The sequence below is a fragment of the Trichoderma harzianum genome, assembly GCF_003025095.1.
Source record: "Trichoderma harzianum CBS 226.95 unplaced genomic scaffold M431scaffold_79, whole genome shotgun sequence".
Lineage (NCBI taxonomy): Eukaryota > Fungi > Ascomycota > Sordariomycetes > Hypocreales > Hypocreaceae > Trichoderma > Trichoderma harzianum.
In genome coordinates this window covers 1-15157 of record NW_020209327.1, presented here as the reverse complement: position 1 = coordinate 15157, position 15157 = coordinate 1, and the positions used below count along the sequence as shown (strand labels likewise).

At 28.6% G+C, this 15157-nt stretch overlaps 4 protein-coding genes across 4 annotated transcripts; 2 read left to right on the top strand and 2 right to left on the bottom strand.

The window, feature by feature from the left end:
* Positions 1–362: 362 nt before the first annotated feature.
* On the top strand, positions 363–1186 carry M431DRAFT_514422 (hypothetical protein; the record flags this gene model as incomplete). Its single annotated transcript, XM_024920230.1, has 3 exons — positions 363–399; positions 547–762; positions 796–1186. Coding segments are annotated over 2 exons (462 nt in total), but the record flags the coding sequence as incomplete, so codon positions are not given.
* M431DRAFT_102477 (hypothetical protein) lies at positions 1163–1384 on the bottom strand (the record flags this gene model as incomplete). The annotated part of the gene is made up of 1 exon (XM_024911446.1): positions 1163–1384. A coding segment is annotated over one exon (222 nt), but the record flags the coding sequence as incomplete, so codon positions are not given.
* Positions 1385–6520: 5136 nt separating this feature from the next.
* Positions 6521–6832, bottom strand: M431DRAFT_11806 (hypothetical protein; the record flags this gene model as incomplete). Its single annotated transcript, XM_024912020.1, has 1 exon — positions 6521–6832. One exon carries the CDS (start codon positions 6830–6832, stop codon positions 6521–6523), a length of 312 nt encoding a protein of 103 aa, XP_024767018.1.
* A 7189-nt stretch (positions 6833–14021) lies between these two features.
* Positions 14022–14403, top strand: M431DRAFT_102478 (hypothetical protein; the record flags this gene model as incomplete). Its single annotated transcript, XM_024911447.1, has 2 exons — positions 14022–14081; positions 14206–14403. Coding segments are annotated over 2 exons (258 nt in total), but the record flags the coding sequence as incomplete, so codon positions are not given.
* Positions 14404–15157: the final 754 nt, after the last annotated feature.

The window sequence follows — 15157 nt, the reverse complement described above, 5'->3', positions numbered from 1 at the left end:
TTATCACCAGCTAGTAATACAAATAAGAGTAGATGTCTGTGTTCCAATCTGATTGTATTATAAACGCTGTAATAACAACTGGCTATCTAAGTATTTTAATAAGTGATATAAAGTGAACTTATATATCCAGTTGACCTGGACTAGATTATTGACAAGTGTAGATGATCCTGCCTTGGATCTTTAGAATTTCTAATAATCCGGCTTATAGATCATTAGATTATTAAATAATCTAATGATCTGTATCTAATTAGTTAGTCGGTCCGACGTTTATCCGTAACCGTCTAACCGGTAGACCCATTATCGCGACTATAAAAGCCAGGTCGTAACACAATATCCCCCTCCTGTTGGTCTTATCCTTAAGACCTTGCTATAAGTAGCGCGTTCCCCACACATCCGTAGGTAGGTGCTCCTTATCTTGTTTTCATCATTTCTATTCAGCTGACTTACTTAACTATGACAGATCGTGTTACCAAGAGTCTTCATCTAAAAACGCGGAAGCGGAAGAGTCTTTTTGAGTCTGTCTTAAGAGGTGCCGAAAAAATAGACAAGCGCTGTTCCTTCTGTATTTCAAAGAAGTTTGATGAGTGCTTACTGTCTCCAGACGATTCTTTACGATGCTCAAATTGTGTACGACTTAACAAATCATACTGCGACGTAAGAGGTCTGACTGCCGATCAGTTGGATCAGGTATCCGCTCAACATTTCCGATTAGAAGATAAGCTTGAATCTGCTGAGGATGCCTTAGCCGAACTGGCTGTAAAGGTTTCTCAATTGCGAAAACAAAAGAAGATTTAGTACGAGCGAATGCGTCGTACCGTTGCGCGGGGTATCACCGATTTAGATAAGTTGGATAGGGTTGAGCGCGAGGAAGCGGAGGCCGCTCGTCAGGCTGCAACATTATTACCTAATCCGACTGATCCCGTGACTGCGGGTTCCGCGGTTGACGCTGTTGATTGGGGCGCTTTTGACCCTTCTTTGCTAGACCTAGACTTCGGTGGAAGTCATTCACAAGGTCTTTCGAGTGTTCAAGGTCCTCAATAGTTTGCCATGATTTTTCTGTTTCGTCATAGCCTTTCCATTTTACCAGGTATTCAGTTTGTTAGGTGTCTTTGTTAAATCTTATTATTTTAAGCTTCTCAACTTCGTATTCAAGTTCTTCGCCTTAAATAATAATTTCGTCCCGTATAACTTCACCTGTTTCTTTATCTACTAATGCTTTTTCCAGTAGCGAAATATAAAAATTCGGATACACAGTTCTTCCTCGTTTCCCTGGGGCGAGTAGAAGATCTATTTCGTAATTGATAGGTCCGATTTTCTTTGTGACTTTGTAAAGTCTAAGTTTCTTAAAATCAAGCTTATCGCTTGGCCTATTTATCTTAATGTTTGGCTGCTTATCGTTTCGCAAGTGTTAAAGTAGGTAGACCATGTCTCCCTCCTTGAAGGTTGGTCCTCCAATCCTTCTGGTATCTGCGAATTTAGCTATTCGTTGTCTAACGAATTCGAGTTGTACTCGCAATTCTTAATGCAGTTCTTTAAGTTTATCAGCTACAATAATAGCTTTGCTGGCGTTTTCTCCTTTAATAGGTGGCCGATGTAGATCTAGTTTAAACCCGTAGTTTACGTAAAACGGTAAGTAATTTATAGATTCTACTAGCGTGCTGTTGTAGGATGCTTAGGCGGTTGGTAAGTATTCTACCCAATCGTCTTGGTCGAAGTTAACGTAGTATCGTAAATATATTTCGATGATTTAGTTAATTCGTTCCGTTTGTCCATCCGTCTGGGGGTGGTAAGCTGTGCTGGCTTTGTGTTTTAATCCGATTCGTGCTATAAGTGATTACCAAAATTTTGACATAAATGTTAATCCTCTATTGGAGATGATCTCGTTTAGCAGTCCATGGTTTGCGTAGATGTGTCGGAAAAAAACATAAGCTAAGTCTTCTGCAGAGCTTTTCTCCGTTACTGGGATAAAGTAGGCCATTTTCGAAAGTCGGTCGACTACTACGAAGATGCTGTCCCAAGTGTTATCGGTCATAGGTTCTCTTAAAGGTGGAAGTTTCACGATGTGGTCGAACGTTATTAATTCCCAATTCCTGACTGGAACCGGTAAGGGTTGCAGTTTTCCATAAGGAAGATGGCGTAATGCCTTGGCTCGTCCGCATGTTATATATTCTAACACAACCTTCTGTACCCATTTCTTAATACCTTTAAATTTAAAGTATCGTGCGATTTGTTATGTGGTTTTTCTAATTCCACGGTGTCCGTTAAGCTTATGTACGTGGACTGATTTTACCACTTTGCTTCGCAAGTCTTCTGGTACCCAGATAAGTCCATCTAGTGTCAGGTATCCAGTATCCATAGAAACACCTTCTGGGTATTATTTATTCTCCCAGTTCTTAACGTGTTCCTTTATGTTGTTAATAATCGGGTTATCTATCTCAATTTGGTATAAGGTGTTGATTAATCGGATGACTAGGTCTCCGTACTGGTTTTTCTCCAGTATTTGGGCTTTGACTTCCGGTATTTCCTGGAAGTGGTCTGGGCGTCTGCTGAGTGTATTAGCGCATCCGTTGTCTGATCCGCTGCAGTGTTTGATGATAAGCTTAAATTCGGAAAGTCGCTTATAGTACTTGACTTGTCTGCGGGATAATTCTTATGTCGTTATAAAGTAAGTGATATTCCGGTGATCCGTGAGGATTATTACTGGAAATCGACTTCCTTTACAGTAATGTCTCCAATATTGCTTGCTGAGCGCTTAGTATATAGCCAGAAATTCCTTATCGTAGATAAGGTATTTAAGTTCTGGTCTATGTAGTTTCTCAGAGAAATAGGCAATAGGCCTGAGTCTCTTCTTCTTTGTGTCGTCTGGTTGGCTGAGTACTCCTCCGATTGCGTAATCCGAAGCGTCGGTTTCGATCGTGATAGGTTTGTTTGGGTTAAACATCATGAGTACTGGCGCACTTGTGAGGGCTTGTTTAAGGCGTTTGAAGGCGGCTAGAGCGTCTCGTGTTAATTCGAATTTAACGTCTTTCTTTATCAAGTTCGTAAGTGGCGTAGCGATTTTCGAGAAGTCTTTGATGAAGCGTTAATAATAGTTGGCAAGTCCTAAGAAGCTTTATACTTGTTTAACGTTTTCGGGTGGCTTCCAGTCGTTGATCGCTTTAAGTTTCTCGGGGTCCATTTGGACTTTGCCTGGGGTGATGATATATCCTAGGAATATAACCTTCTGCGTGTAGAAGTTGCATTTCTTAGGTTCCACCAGGAGTTTGTTGTCTTGGAGTGTTTGTAATACCTTCTTAACGTGTTCCTTGTGTTCTTCCAAGTTCTTGGAGTAGATAAGGATATCGTCAAGGTATACAATAACAAAATAATCCACGTAGTCTCGTAATACGTAGTTAATTATTTTCTGGAATGTCGCAGGGGCGTTGGTTAATCCGAACCATATAACATTGCATTTATATAATCCGTATCTGGTTCTAAAGGCGGTTTTCCATTCATCGCCTTTCTTTATGCAAATAAGGTTATAGGCTCCTTTGAGGTCTAATGAAGTAAAGACCTTGGCTCCTGTAAGCTGATCTCTGATTTCCGAAATCAGTGGTAATGGCGTGATATCTTTTTTAGTTATTGTATTTAATTATCGGTAATCTATAATAAGTCGAAGTTTACCGTTTTTCTTAGGCATAAACATAACTGGGGCTCCTGCTGAGGATTTAGAAGGTTAGATGTAGCCCTTCTTCAGCTGGTCTCTAATCTATTTATCAAGTGTCTTAAGTTCAGTAGCACTTAGGTTATAGATCTTGTTGAACGTTGGGACTTTGTCGTCTATAAGCTCAATCTCATAATCCCATTGGCTGTATTCTGGTAGTCCAGTGTTAAGTTCTTCGTTGAAGACTGGCATATGCTGGAGGTCTATTAGTACGTTCTTTAAACATTCCGGTGTCTGTTGGTCTCGGTGGTATAATTCTTTGACCTTTTGTATAATTAAGTTCAGAAGTCTAAGCTGTTTCTTTTTGGGTTTCTTAACATATTCGACTGTTCTTAGGAGCTTCTTTGGCTCCTCAAATCGTACTTATTTTATAACTTTTTTCTTTTCCGTGTGTTTTTGTATTTCTTCATTTAATACAGGGGTCACCGATCCTGTCGTCGGGGATATCGTGGCATCCTGTCGATCCTCCTGATCTAGTCACAGTATATCTCTAAAATTAATTAGTTTAGGGCGAGTTCGCTATCTCGCCTGGCCTCTGATCTAGTTAATGTCGGGGTTGCGTGACTTAAGCCAATCGTATCCTAAGAGTATATTATATCCTGCGATGTTGGCAATGTTGAAACTAAATATGTCCTTGATTTTACTGAACTGGATTTTAAGGAGATCAGTCTCGCAGTCGACAGTTCCGTTATTGTAAGTGAATTATTATTTCTTAATGCTCGCAAGGGTATATGGTTTCTCCTTCTTACGATTGTCTAACTATAGGCGGTTAACCAGTTGGGGCGTAATGTAGCTTGTCGTGGCTCCGGAGTCTATATAGACTGTAATCGGATGTCCTTCTAAGGTGCCTGGTACTTGGAATTTTCGTAGTTTCTTTCCTCCTGTGAGGGTGTTTAGGTTGTGGTAGGTTGCATCGTCGGCGCCGTCGTAGTAATTATTGCCGTAGGGGTTAATATCGATGTCATCTAGGTCTGAGGTGATCCATCCTGGTTCTTTGTTTCGAATGTTATAGCGTTCGCACCAGGTGCATCCGGGTTTGGGTACGTGTCTGGTGGTGAGCTTGTGGTACTTCCGAAGGTTGTTTTAGTTGATTCCTTATAGTTTGTCGTTGTTACCGTGCTTCATAAGGTTAAATCCTTGTCGTTCTAGGTTGTAGGTGACATATGCGAGGGCTTGGCGTTGATATTGGTGCTTCCTGCAACGGTCTTTGTTGCAGAGCGAGAATTCCTTTTGTCCGCATTCGGCGGCTCCGTGGTCCTCGTGCTATTCGTTAAGCTTGGTCATGATATGTTGTTTGCACAGTAGTAGCTTGTAGTTGATAATATTGGCTTCGTTACATTGGTCTGTGAGCAAGATATCGTCGACGAAGTAGATGGCTGATTTTAGTGACTTGGCCACCGGGTATTCGTTTGCATTGGTCTCGATGTATTGTCGAAACCGATTTCCGGGCAATTGGATCCGGTCGTAGGCAGTGCTTAGATCAATCTGTTTAATCTATCCCCATCGTTCAAGGAGTCTCTGTTATTCCTCGAGTTCTTTTTATCGTACGATTTCGTCGTAGCGTTAGTTTTCTTCAATAATACCTTGGATTCCGTGTCGATCTTCGTATCGTTCCCAGTCCGCTGTAGTCATTTTACAGGGGTGGTAAATGCTTTTAGGTTCTACTAACCTACATTAGTCGCACATACGTTTTTCAAGGTCGTTAATTTCTTCCTAAGTCATTCCTTCGCAAGGGTTATATTACATCGGAGGTGCTGTGTCTGGAAGATCCTCGTTATGCTGGCGTATAGCTTCGTTTTATTTCCATTCTCAGAGTACCTCTTCCTTATCCCCGAATTTGTCGTTCTGTTCTTACTCGTCGAGGCTTTGTTAAACAAGTTGTTTAACGTAGCTGAGGTCCTCCTAGGTGACTTCTTCAAGCGTGTTCAAGGTTTGTATACGCCCTTTGGGGTACTATCCCGATCCTTGTTTATCGCTGCGATGGGTCTGATAGTTATTATCGTAGCACGCTGAGAAGTGTAGGATGTCATGGTCTTCCGAGGGTCGCATAGTATTAATAGCTCGGTTTTCCTTAGGCTCTGGGACAGGCGTGAATTTTTTGTTTCTTATCTTTTTGGCGGGCTTTCGACAGTACTTTTTCACATATCCTTTTTCTCCGCAGTTGTAGCATTCAACGTTCTTGCGTTAAGCTTCGATGGTGCTAAGGTCCATTGGCCCTGGCTTCCCATCATTATATGTTGCGAGATCTCTCTTTTTCCCTTGGTTGGCGTTGTTACCAGAGTAGAGATGCTTCGGGATTGTTTTTTGCGGATTTCCTTCTCGCTTGCGTTCTTGGCGCCGTTGGAATTGTCGTTCGTCGATGCGAGTGGCTTTTTCCGCGAGTTTGTCAAGGGTGTCGGGTTTCTCATCCCTGGAGAGTTCATCCTTGACATCTGAGTTAAGTCCTTAATAGTAGAGCATGCGTTGTACTTCATCGTTTAGGTTAGTCCTGGCAGCTAGGCGTATGAAAGCGGCAGTGTACTTTGCACAGGGTCCTTTTTGTTTAATCTGAAGGAGCGCGTCTTCGGCTTCTCTAGACTCGTCGGTTTTTCCGCATAGTTTCTTAAGCTACTGTTCGAACGTGGCATAGCTTGCGAACAGGTCGAGTGTATACTGTTTCTTAGGGGTCTTGGTCTGTTCATAGTCCCTGAGGTGGGGTTTAAACCAGTCCTTGGCGGTTTTGGCTAGGCAGCTTCCTACAGTTTGAATTCTTATAACATCGTCGGCCATAGTGGTTGGGAAGTAGCTGAAGTAGTTTCTCATGTCGGTAAAAAACTTTTAAATCTGCTTGGGCTCTCCTTCGAACTTGTCTGGCAATGCTGGTTTAATGATTTCTCCGGGCTCCCGTTGTCGTGCCACAGGGGCTAGGTTAACCACGGGGTTTACCACTGGTTGCATCACTGGTGGTTGTCCTTGTTGTTGGCCTTGCAGTGTTTGGAGTTGTCCCGTGAGTCTTTGTATGGTGGCAGCTTGTTGTTGCACAAGAGTTTCTAGGTTTACAAGTCTTGTCATGGCGGCGTGTTCTTGCTGCTCCTCGGTGGGATCCTCGTAGGTTTCGCCAGGGTTGACGTCCTGCATTTGGTCGGCCATTATATCTTATTACCCGTAGGTCCAAGGTGACCGTCCGAACAAGAGTTGTTATCGTGTAACGAACCGGGTCCTATAGGCACTATAGGTTAGCTGTTTCCAAGGGACAAACCTTAGAGTGGTTCTATGGTTTATGTTGGCGGAGCGATCAGGTCGGTAACGGGCAATCTTATCACCAGCTAGTAATACAAATAAGAGTAGATGTCTGTGTTCCAATCTGATTGTATTATAAACGCTGTAATAACAACTGGCTATCTAAGTATTCTAATGAGTGATATGAAGTGAACTTATATATCCAGTTGACCTGGACTGGATCATTGACAAGTGTAGATGATCCTGCCTTAGATCTTTAGAATTTCTGATGATCCAGCTCATGGATCATTGGATCATTAAATGATCTAATGATCCGTGTCTGATTAGTTGGTCGGTCCGATGTTTATCCGTGACCGTCTAACCGGTAGACCCATTGTTGCGACTATAAGAGCCAGGTCGTGACAAGTACTTTAAAAGCTTCTAAGGCCTTCCTTATATATTTAATTAGTTAATTTTTCTTTTTATTATTTAAATCCTTTTTAGTAAAGTCTATAAGTAGTATAGTAATTTTACTATAGTTTTAAATAAATTATTAATAATAATTAACTAGTTTAAGGAAACTTTATACTTCTTTAACTATTTTAAGGACCTTTTATTTTATAATAGCTATTACTTTAGCAGGGTTTATCTTAATATATCCTAGTAAAATAATATATCTTAGAAATTTAACTTCCTAAATATAAAATTAATACTTTTCTAATTCTATTAATAAATTTACTACTTATAGTATTTCTAAAACTTAATATATATATTACTTATACTTTTCTAAGGTATTAAAGTAAATTAGTATATTATTTAAGTATATAATAATAAACTTATTAATATATTCCTTAAGGACTTTATTAATTATTTTTTAAAATATAGCTAATATATTAGTAAATCTAAAGGGTATAATTAAATACTTAAATAGTCTACAGTATATTTTAAATACTATTTTCTATTTATCTCCTTCTTTAATTTAAATAAGGTTATAAGCTTCTCTTAAGTTAAAAGCTATAAACTATTTTACAGTAGCTAGTCTATTTTTAATTTTAAAAATCAGTAGTAGTAGGGTTTAATCTTTAATAGTAATTTTATTAAATTATTAATAATTAATAACTAGTTATAACTTCCTATTTTTCTTTAGTATAAATATTATAGGGTATTTTACTAATAAATTAAAAACTTAAATATATTCTTTTTCTAATTATTTATTTAACTATTCCCTTAAGGTTTTAAGTTCCTTTTTATTAAGGTTATAGATTTTATAAATCTTAGGTTATTTTCTATTTATTAACTTAATAAAGTAATCCTATTATAAGTATAGTAGTAACCTAGTATTTAATATTACTTTATATAGTTTTTTATATTTTTTATATTAATAAAATATTTTAGTAAAGGTATTTTTAAATTTTTTTAATTCCTTTTTTTTTTATACTTTACTTAGTACCTTATTAAGTACTACTAGCTTATCTTTAAATTATATTATAATTCTATTTATATAAATGTATTTTACCTTTTTATATTATTTATTATATTATAGTAATACTAGTAATTTATTTTCTTTAAACCTAACTATTTTTATTTTTTTTATAATTAATATAAAGCATTCTAGTTCTTCTAGCAGCACAGCTTTACCTTTTTATTTTCTTTAATATAATTAATATTTAAATATATCCTAAATATCCTAATAAACCTTCTTAGTCTTCTATTAGATAATAAGGTTATTATTAAGTAACTAGGGATAGCCTAAAAGAATATTATCCTTTAGTATATCTAAAATACTAAATTAAATATTATAAGTATTCCTATTAATAGTTATAGGGAGATAATTAATCTTATATTTAATAAATCCTTCTTTTACTTCTGCTTCTATAACGTTTATAATTTATAATACTTATTCTTTTTTTTAAATAGGGATTTATAGTTTCTTAATTAGTTAAAGTAAGATTAAATTATAATTTAATTTACTATTAATATAAATAGTAATAGTATATTTTCTAAATTATATATTAACCCTAAGTTTCTTTATTTTAGTTATTTTAACTATATTAACTTATATTTTCTCTAGAGTATAATCTTCCTTTATAATATTATATATATATACATTAGTATTAATAATATTAAGGTTATTAATTTTTTATTGTTATATTCGTTATTATTAAAACTTTTAATATTATTAACACTAATGTATATATATATAATACTTATAAAAGTATATAATATCCTTCTGGTAAACGTAGCCTTTAGCGTAGGTTTTAAAGTTAAATCTATTATAGTATAACTATTAATAAAGTTATTAATAATCCTCTTTTATTTATTAATATTTTTTATAATCTCTATTATAGTATTATAAGAAGTTAAGCTTTAAATATTCCTTCTTTTAATTATACTATTCCTTAACCTTATAGTTAAGGTAGTTACTATATTATTAATTAGTATAATTTTCTAAATTAAATTTAGTATAATCTTTATTATATAAATTATTATTTTAAATTTAATAGTATTAATTATAAAGTTTAGTTTCCTAGTACTTAGTATATAATAACTTATTATATTATCCTAAGGGTAAATATTTATAGTTTTTAGTAAATAAAGTATTATACTTAAGCTATATTTCTTCTTATTCTAGGAACTAGTCTTTAGTTATAATAGGGTAGTAGAGGTCTACGTTAGCGTATTCCGCTAGCCTATTGTTATTTAACATTTATTATTAAGTAATCCTATACTATTTAAGTATTTATTAAAATTTACTTAAGTCTTATTCTTAAGTTCCTTTTAAACTATAGTTAAAGGGTTTTTATCCAAAGGGGTAATTTAGTCCCTAGGGTTCTTATAATCTACAGTTTTTATATAGTTCTATAATATTAAGGTTAATATAACCTATTTTTTATTTAGGTTCTTCCTTCTATTTATAAATAAAAGTATTTACTTATTCTTTTTTTTCTTTTATAGGTAGAATATTAAGGGCTTTATTTTATACTTCTGTTATAACCTAGATCTTATGGTTGCGATAATGGGCCTATAGGTTAAACAGTTATAGATAAACGTTAGACTAACTAACTAATTAAATAAGGATTATTAGATTATTTAATAATCTAATGATCTATAAGCTGGATTATTAGAAATTCTAATAATCTAAGATAGGATTATTAAATTCTTTAATAATCCAGCCTAGTTAACTAGGTATATAAGTTTACTTTATATTATTTATTAAAATACTTAGATAGCTAATTGTTATTACAGCGTTTATAATATAATTAAATTAAAATATAGATATTTATTTTTATTTATATTACTAGTTAATAATAAGATTACCTATTTACTAACCTAACTACCCTGCTAATATAAACTATAGAACTACTTTAAGGTTTATCCTTTAGAAATAGCTAACTTATAATACCTATAGAACTTAGTTTATTATATAATAATAACTCTTATTTAAATAGTTACCTTAGATCTATAAGTAATAAAATACTAAGAACTTAATAGTCTATAAGCTTTAGAGTTTTAAATAATAATATTAATTATAAAATCTATAACTTTAGTTTTTATAAAACTAATAAAAAATATTAATAATAGATTAATACTCTTTTGAATATATACCCTTTTATATAATATAAGGATTATAAACTACTTATAAATAAGCTATATATATTTTATAGATTTTATAAACTTTTTAATAATAGTTACTATATATATAACTTTAAAATAAACAAAAACTATAATAGCCTCCTAAATACTACTTACTTAATAAACCCTATATAAGTAGATCCTCTTAAAGGATTAATATAAGAAGAAATTAATAACTTTAAAATATATATATATAACTAATGTAGGTTAGTAAAACCTAAAGGTATTTACTACCTTTATAAAATAACTATAGTAAACTAAAAATAATATAAAGATTAATATAAAATCTAAGGTATTATTAAAGAAAATAAATATTATAATAAAATTATATAATAAAAAAAACTTAAAGATTAATAAAAACTCCTTAAATAATAAGGATAAATTAAATAAATTAATTTAAGTACTACCTATAACTAAATTTAATTATTTAAAAATTAGTTTTAATAATATATTAAGACTAACGTAAATAAATACTTAATAGCTAAAATACTAAAATTAATCTTATATTATATTAATAATATTCTACTTATAAACTAATATAATAAAGCTAATATTATTAACTATAAGCTATTATTATATAAATAATATATTATAATTAAACTTTAGGAATAGTATAAGGACTATAGGGCTATAAAATATAAATAAAAAAAATTTACGCTTTATAATAAAAATTATTATAAAAAACACTAATATTAATACTAAGCCCTTATATATATTACCTATAACCTAGAATAATAAAGATTTAACTTTATAAAGTATAGTAATAATAATAAACTATAAGGAATTAATTAAAATAACTTTCAAAAATACTATAAGCTTACTACTAAATATATACTTAAGCTTAAATATACTTAGTATAAATACTATAATATTTAAAATAAAAAACTAAAATAGATTACCTTAAACTTAGATAATATTAATATTAACCTTTATAATAATAATTATTATACTAATATTAATAATATAACCTACTATAACCTAAATACCTTTATAAAAGGAAAGAAATTATAAAACTTCTAAGTACTAGATACTTTAAAAAAATATTTAATTATAATTTATATAAACTTTAAAGCTATAATAAGTTATATTATACCTTAATTAATTAATTACCTATAGTTAACCTATTATAAAAAAAAGAAACTATATACCTTTATAAGTATTAAAAAATAATAATTTACCTATAATAATAAAACTATTAATTATAAAACTAATCCCTTTAAAATTTAGTTTAGTAAAATTAAGGATATATTTAGTTTTAATATTATTAATATTATAAAATATAATATACTTTTAAGATATAATTAGCTTAAGTTATATAACCTTAATATTAATTAAGTTAGAGGCTAGGTAAAATAGTAAACTTACCTTAAATTNATTAATTTTAAAAATATATTATAATTAAATTAAGAAAATTAATAGGATACTATAATATCCTTAATAATAGGATTAGTAACCTTTATATTATATAAAGAAATATAAAAATATATAAAAAAAGAAAAAGTTATAAAAAAAATATAATTTAAGAAGCTAGTAAAGCTCCTAAGGATAATTAAATATATTAAAAAACTAAAGAAAAAATAATTTAAATTTTTTAACTTAATTATATAAAAGGTTAAAAAATTATATTACTAAAATTAATAAATATTAAAATATTTAAAAAATATATTAACTAACCTCTAGTATATATTAATCTTTAATAAAGAATTAAATATTAAATTACTAAAATATAATTAATAAGATTATAAAATTAAACTTATAAATAATAAAGTTTTAATATTTAATAAGATTTATAACTTAAGTATTACTAAGCTTAAAATACTTAATAAATAAATTAGGGACTAGCTAAAGAAGAGCTATATTAAACTTTTTAAATCCTTAGTAAAATATTTAATTATATTTATACTTAAAAAAAATAGTAAACTTTAATTTATTATAAATTACTAATAATTAAATATAATAACTAAAAAGGATATTATACTACTACTACTAATTTTAGAAATTAAAAACTAGCTTATAAAAGCTAAGATTTTTACTTTATTAAATTTTAAAAAAGTATATAATTTTATTTAAATTAAAAAAAGTAATAAATAAAAAACTACCTTTTATATAAAATATAGATTTTATAAATACTAGGTAATACCTTTTAAACTTATAAATACCTTAGTATTTTTCTAAAAAATAATTAACTATATATTATAAAACTATATAAATTATTTTATTATTATATACCTTAATAATATTTTTATTTACTTTAAAAACTTAAAAAAATATAAGGAATATATTAAAAAGGTATTATAAATATTTTAAAATAATAAACTTTTAGTAAAACCTAAGAAATATAACTTTTATATATAAAAGGTTATATTTTTAAAATATATTATTACCCTAGGTAAAGTCTAAATAAACTTTAAAAAACTTAAAGTAATTAATAATTAAAAGCTACTTAAAAACATTAAGTAAGTATAAAGCTTCTTAGGATTTGCTAACTATTATTAATACTTTATTAAAGAATTTTTAAAAATTACTATACTATTTATAAATTTAATAAAAAAAGATATTAAATTTAAATTAATATAAAATACTTTAGCTACTTTTAAATACTTTAAATAAGCCCTTACTAATATATTAGTATTTATAATATTTAACCTAAATAAATTTATTATAATTAAAACTAATACCTTAAATTATATAATTAAAGGAGTACTTAGTTAACTAAATAAAAAAAGGAAACTTAAGCCTATTACTTACTTTTTTAAAAATTATATAAACTAAAACTTAGATATTTTATTTATAATAAAAAGTTTATAATTATATACTAAGTACTTAGTAAGTAGTATTAGAAATACTATTATAAAAAAAGTTGATTTTTAATAATAATTTTTATAGATTACTAGAATATTACTTACTTTATAATAATATAAAAACTATTTATAAATAAGTTAAGTATTATAAGTAATTTTCTAAGTTTAAGTTTATTATTAAATACTATAGTAAATTAAATAACAGATACGCTAATATACTTAGCAGATGCTTAAACTACTTTTAAGAAATCTTAGAAGTTAAAGTATAAATACTAAAGAAAAACTAGTATAAAGACTTAGTTATTTAATTAATTAATACCTTATACTAAATTAAAATAGATAATTTAATTATTAATAATATAAAAAAATATATTAAGAACTAGGAGAATAAATAATACTTAAAAGGTATTTTTATAAATATTAAATACTTAATATTAAATAGATTTATTTAAGTACTAGAAGATTTATAAAGTAAAGTAGTAAAATTAATTTATATATATAAATTTAATAAATACTATAAAATTAAAAAAACTATATAGTAAATTATATAATACTTTAAATTTAAAGGAATTAAGAAATAGGTATAGAAGGTTATATTAAAATATATAATATATAAATAAGCTAAAAGCTTTAAATATAAGCTATATAAATAACTGTAACTATTACTTATACTACAGAGACTATAGAAATTAATCTTATTTAACTTAATTACTAAACTACCTTCTTTAAAAAAACTAATTATAAAGGTACTTATTACAATCTATTCTGCCGTAACAGCTAGATCCCTTATACATAGCTAGTTCCACTATAATAATCGCTATAATTAAGATTATTAGCCTAATCTTTTACCCTATATAGCGTAACGGTTAGTGGACTGTAATAGTACTTTATAATAATATCTTTATAATAGTTAATAGATTTATAAAAATAGTTTACTTTATATTATTTAAGGAAGTTAGTAATATAAAAAAATTAGCTTATGTAATAATAAAATATATTATAAGTAACTATAAGCTACTGGGAGATATAATCTTTAATAAAGGAAATATATTTATATTTAAATTTTAGAAAATACTTACAGCTAAACTAGGAATAAATTATAAAACTAGCACAGCCTACTACCTATAGATAGATAAATAAATAAAAAAGATTAACTAAATAATTAAAATTTATTTATACTATTATATTAATTTTAAGTAAAATAATTAAGTAGAACTATTCCCTATTATATAATTTACTTATAATAATATAGAATTTAAATTAACTAAGAAATTACTATTTTTCTTAAACTATAGATTTAAACCTAAAGTTTATTAATTACTAAGGTAAAGGGAAAATATTAAAAAAGCTATAATTAAAGTAAAAGATATAATTAAATTATATAATAAACTATAATAATAACTTAAGTTTATTTAATAAAGGATAATTAAATATATAAATAGAAATAGGATTAAAGGACTAACTTTTTAAAAAGGGGATATAGTTTAGCTTTACTAATATATATAAGGAAATAAGTAAGTAAATATTAAAATAAATAGGTTAAGTAATAAACTTAATTTTAAAAAACTTAAACTTTATAAAATTTTAAGAAAAATTAAAAAAGTAAATTATAAACTTAAACTTNTAAAATAATAAGAAAAACAAAGGAAATATATATATTTAATATTTTATATCTTCCTATTAGAAAAAGTATAAATTAATAAAAAAATTAGAAAATTTTTTTAGAATAAAATTATTATTAAAAAAGAAAAAGAGAAATATAAAGTAAAGGATATTAATATAATAAAAATAGGAGAAAATAGTAAATAATACTATAGGGTAT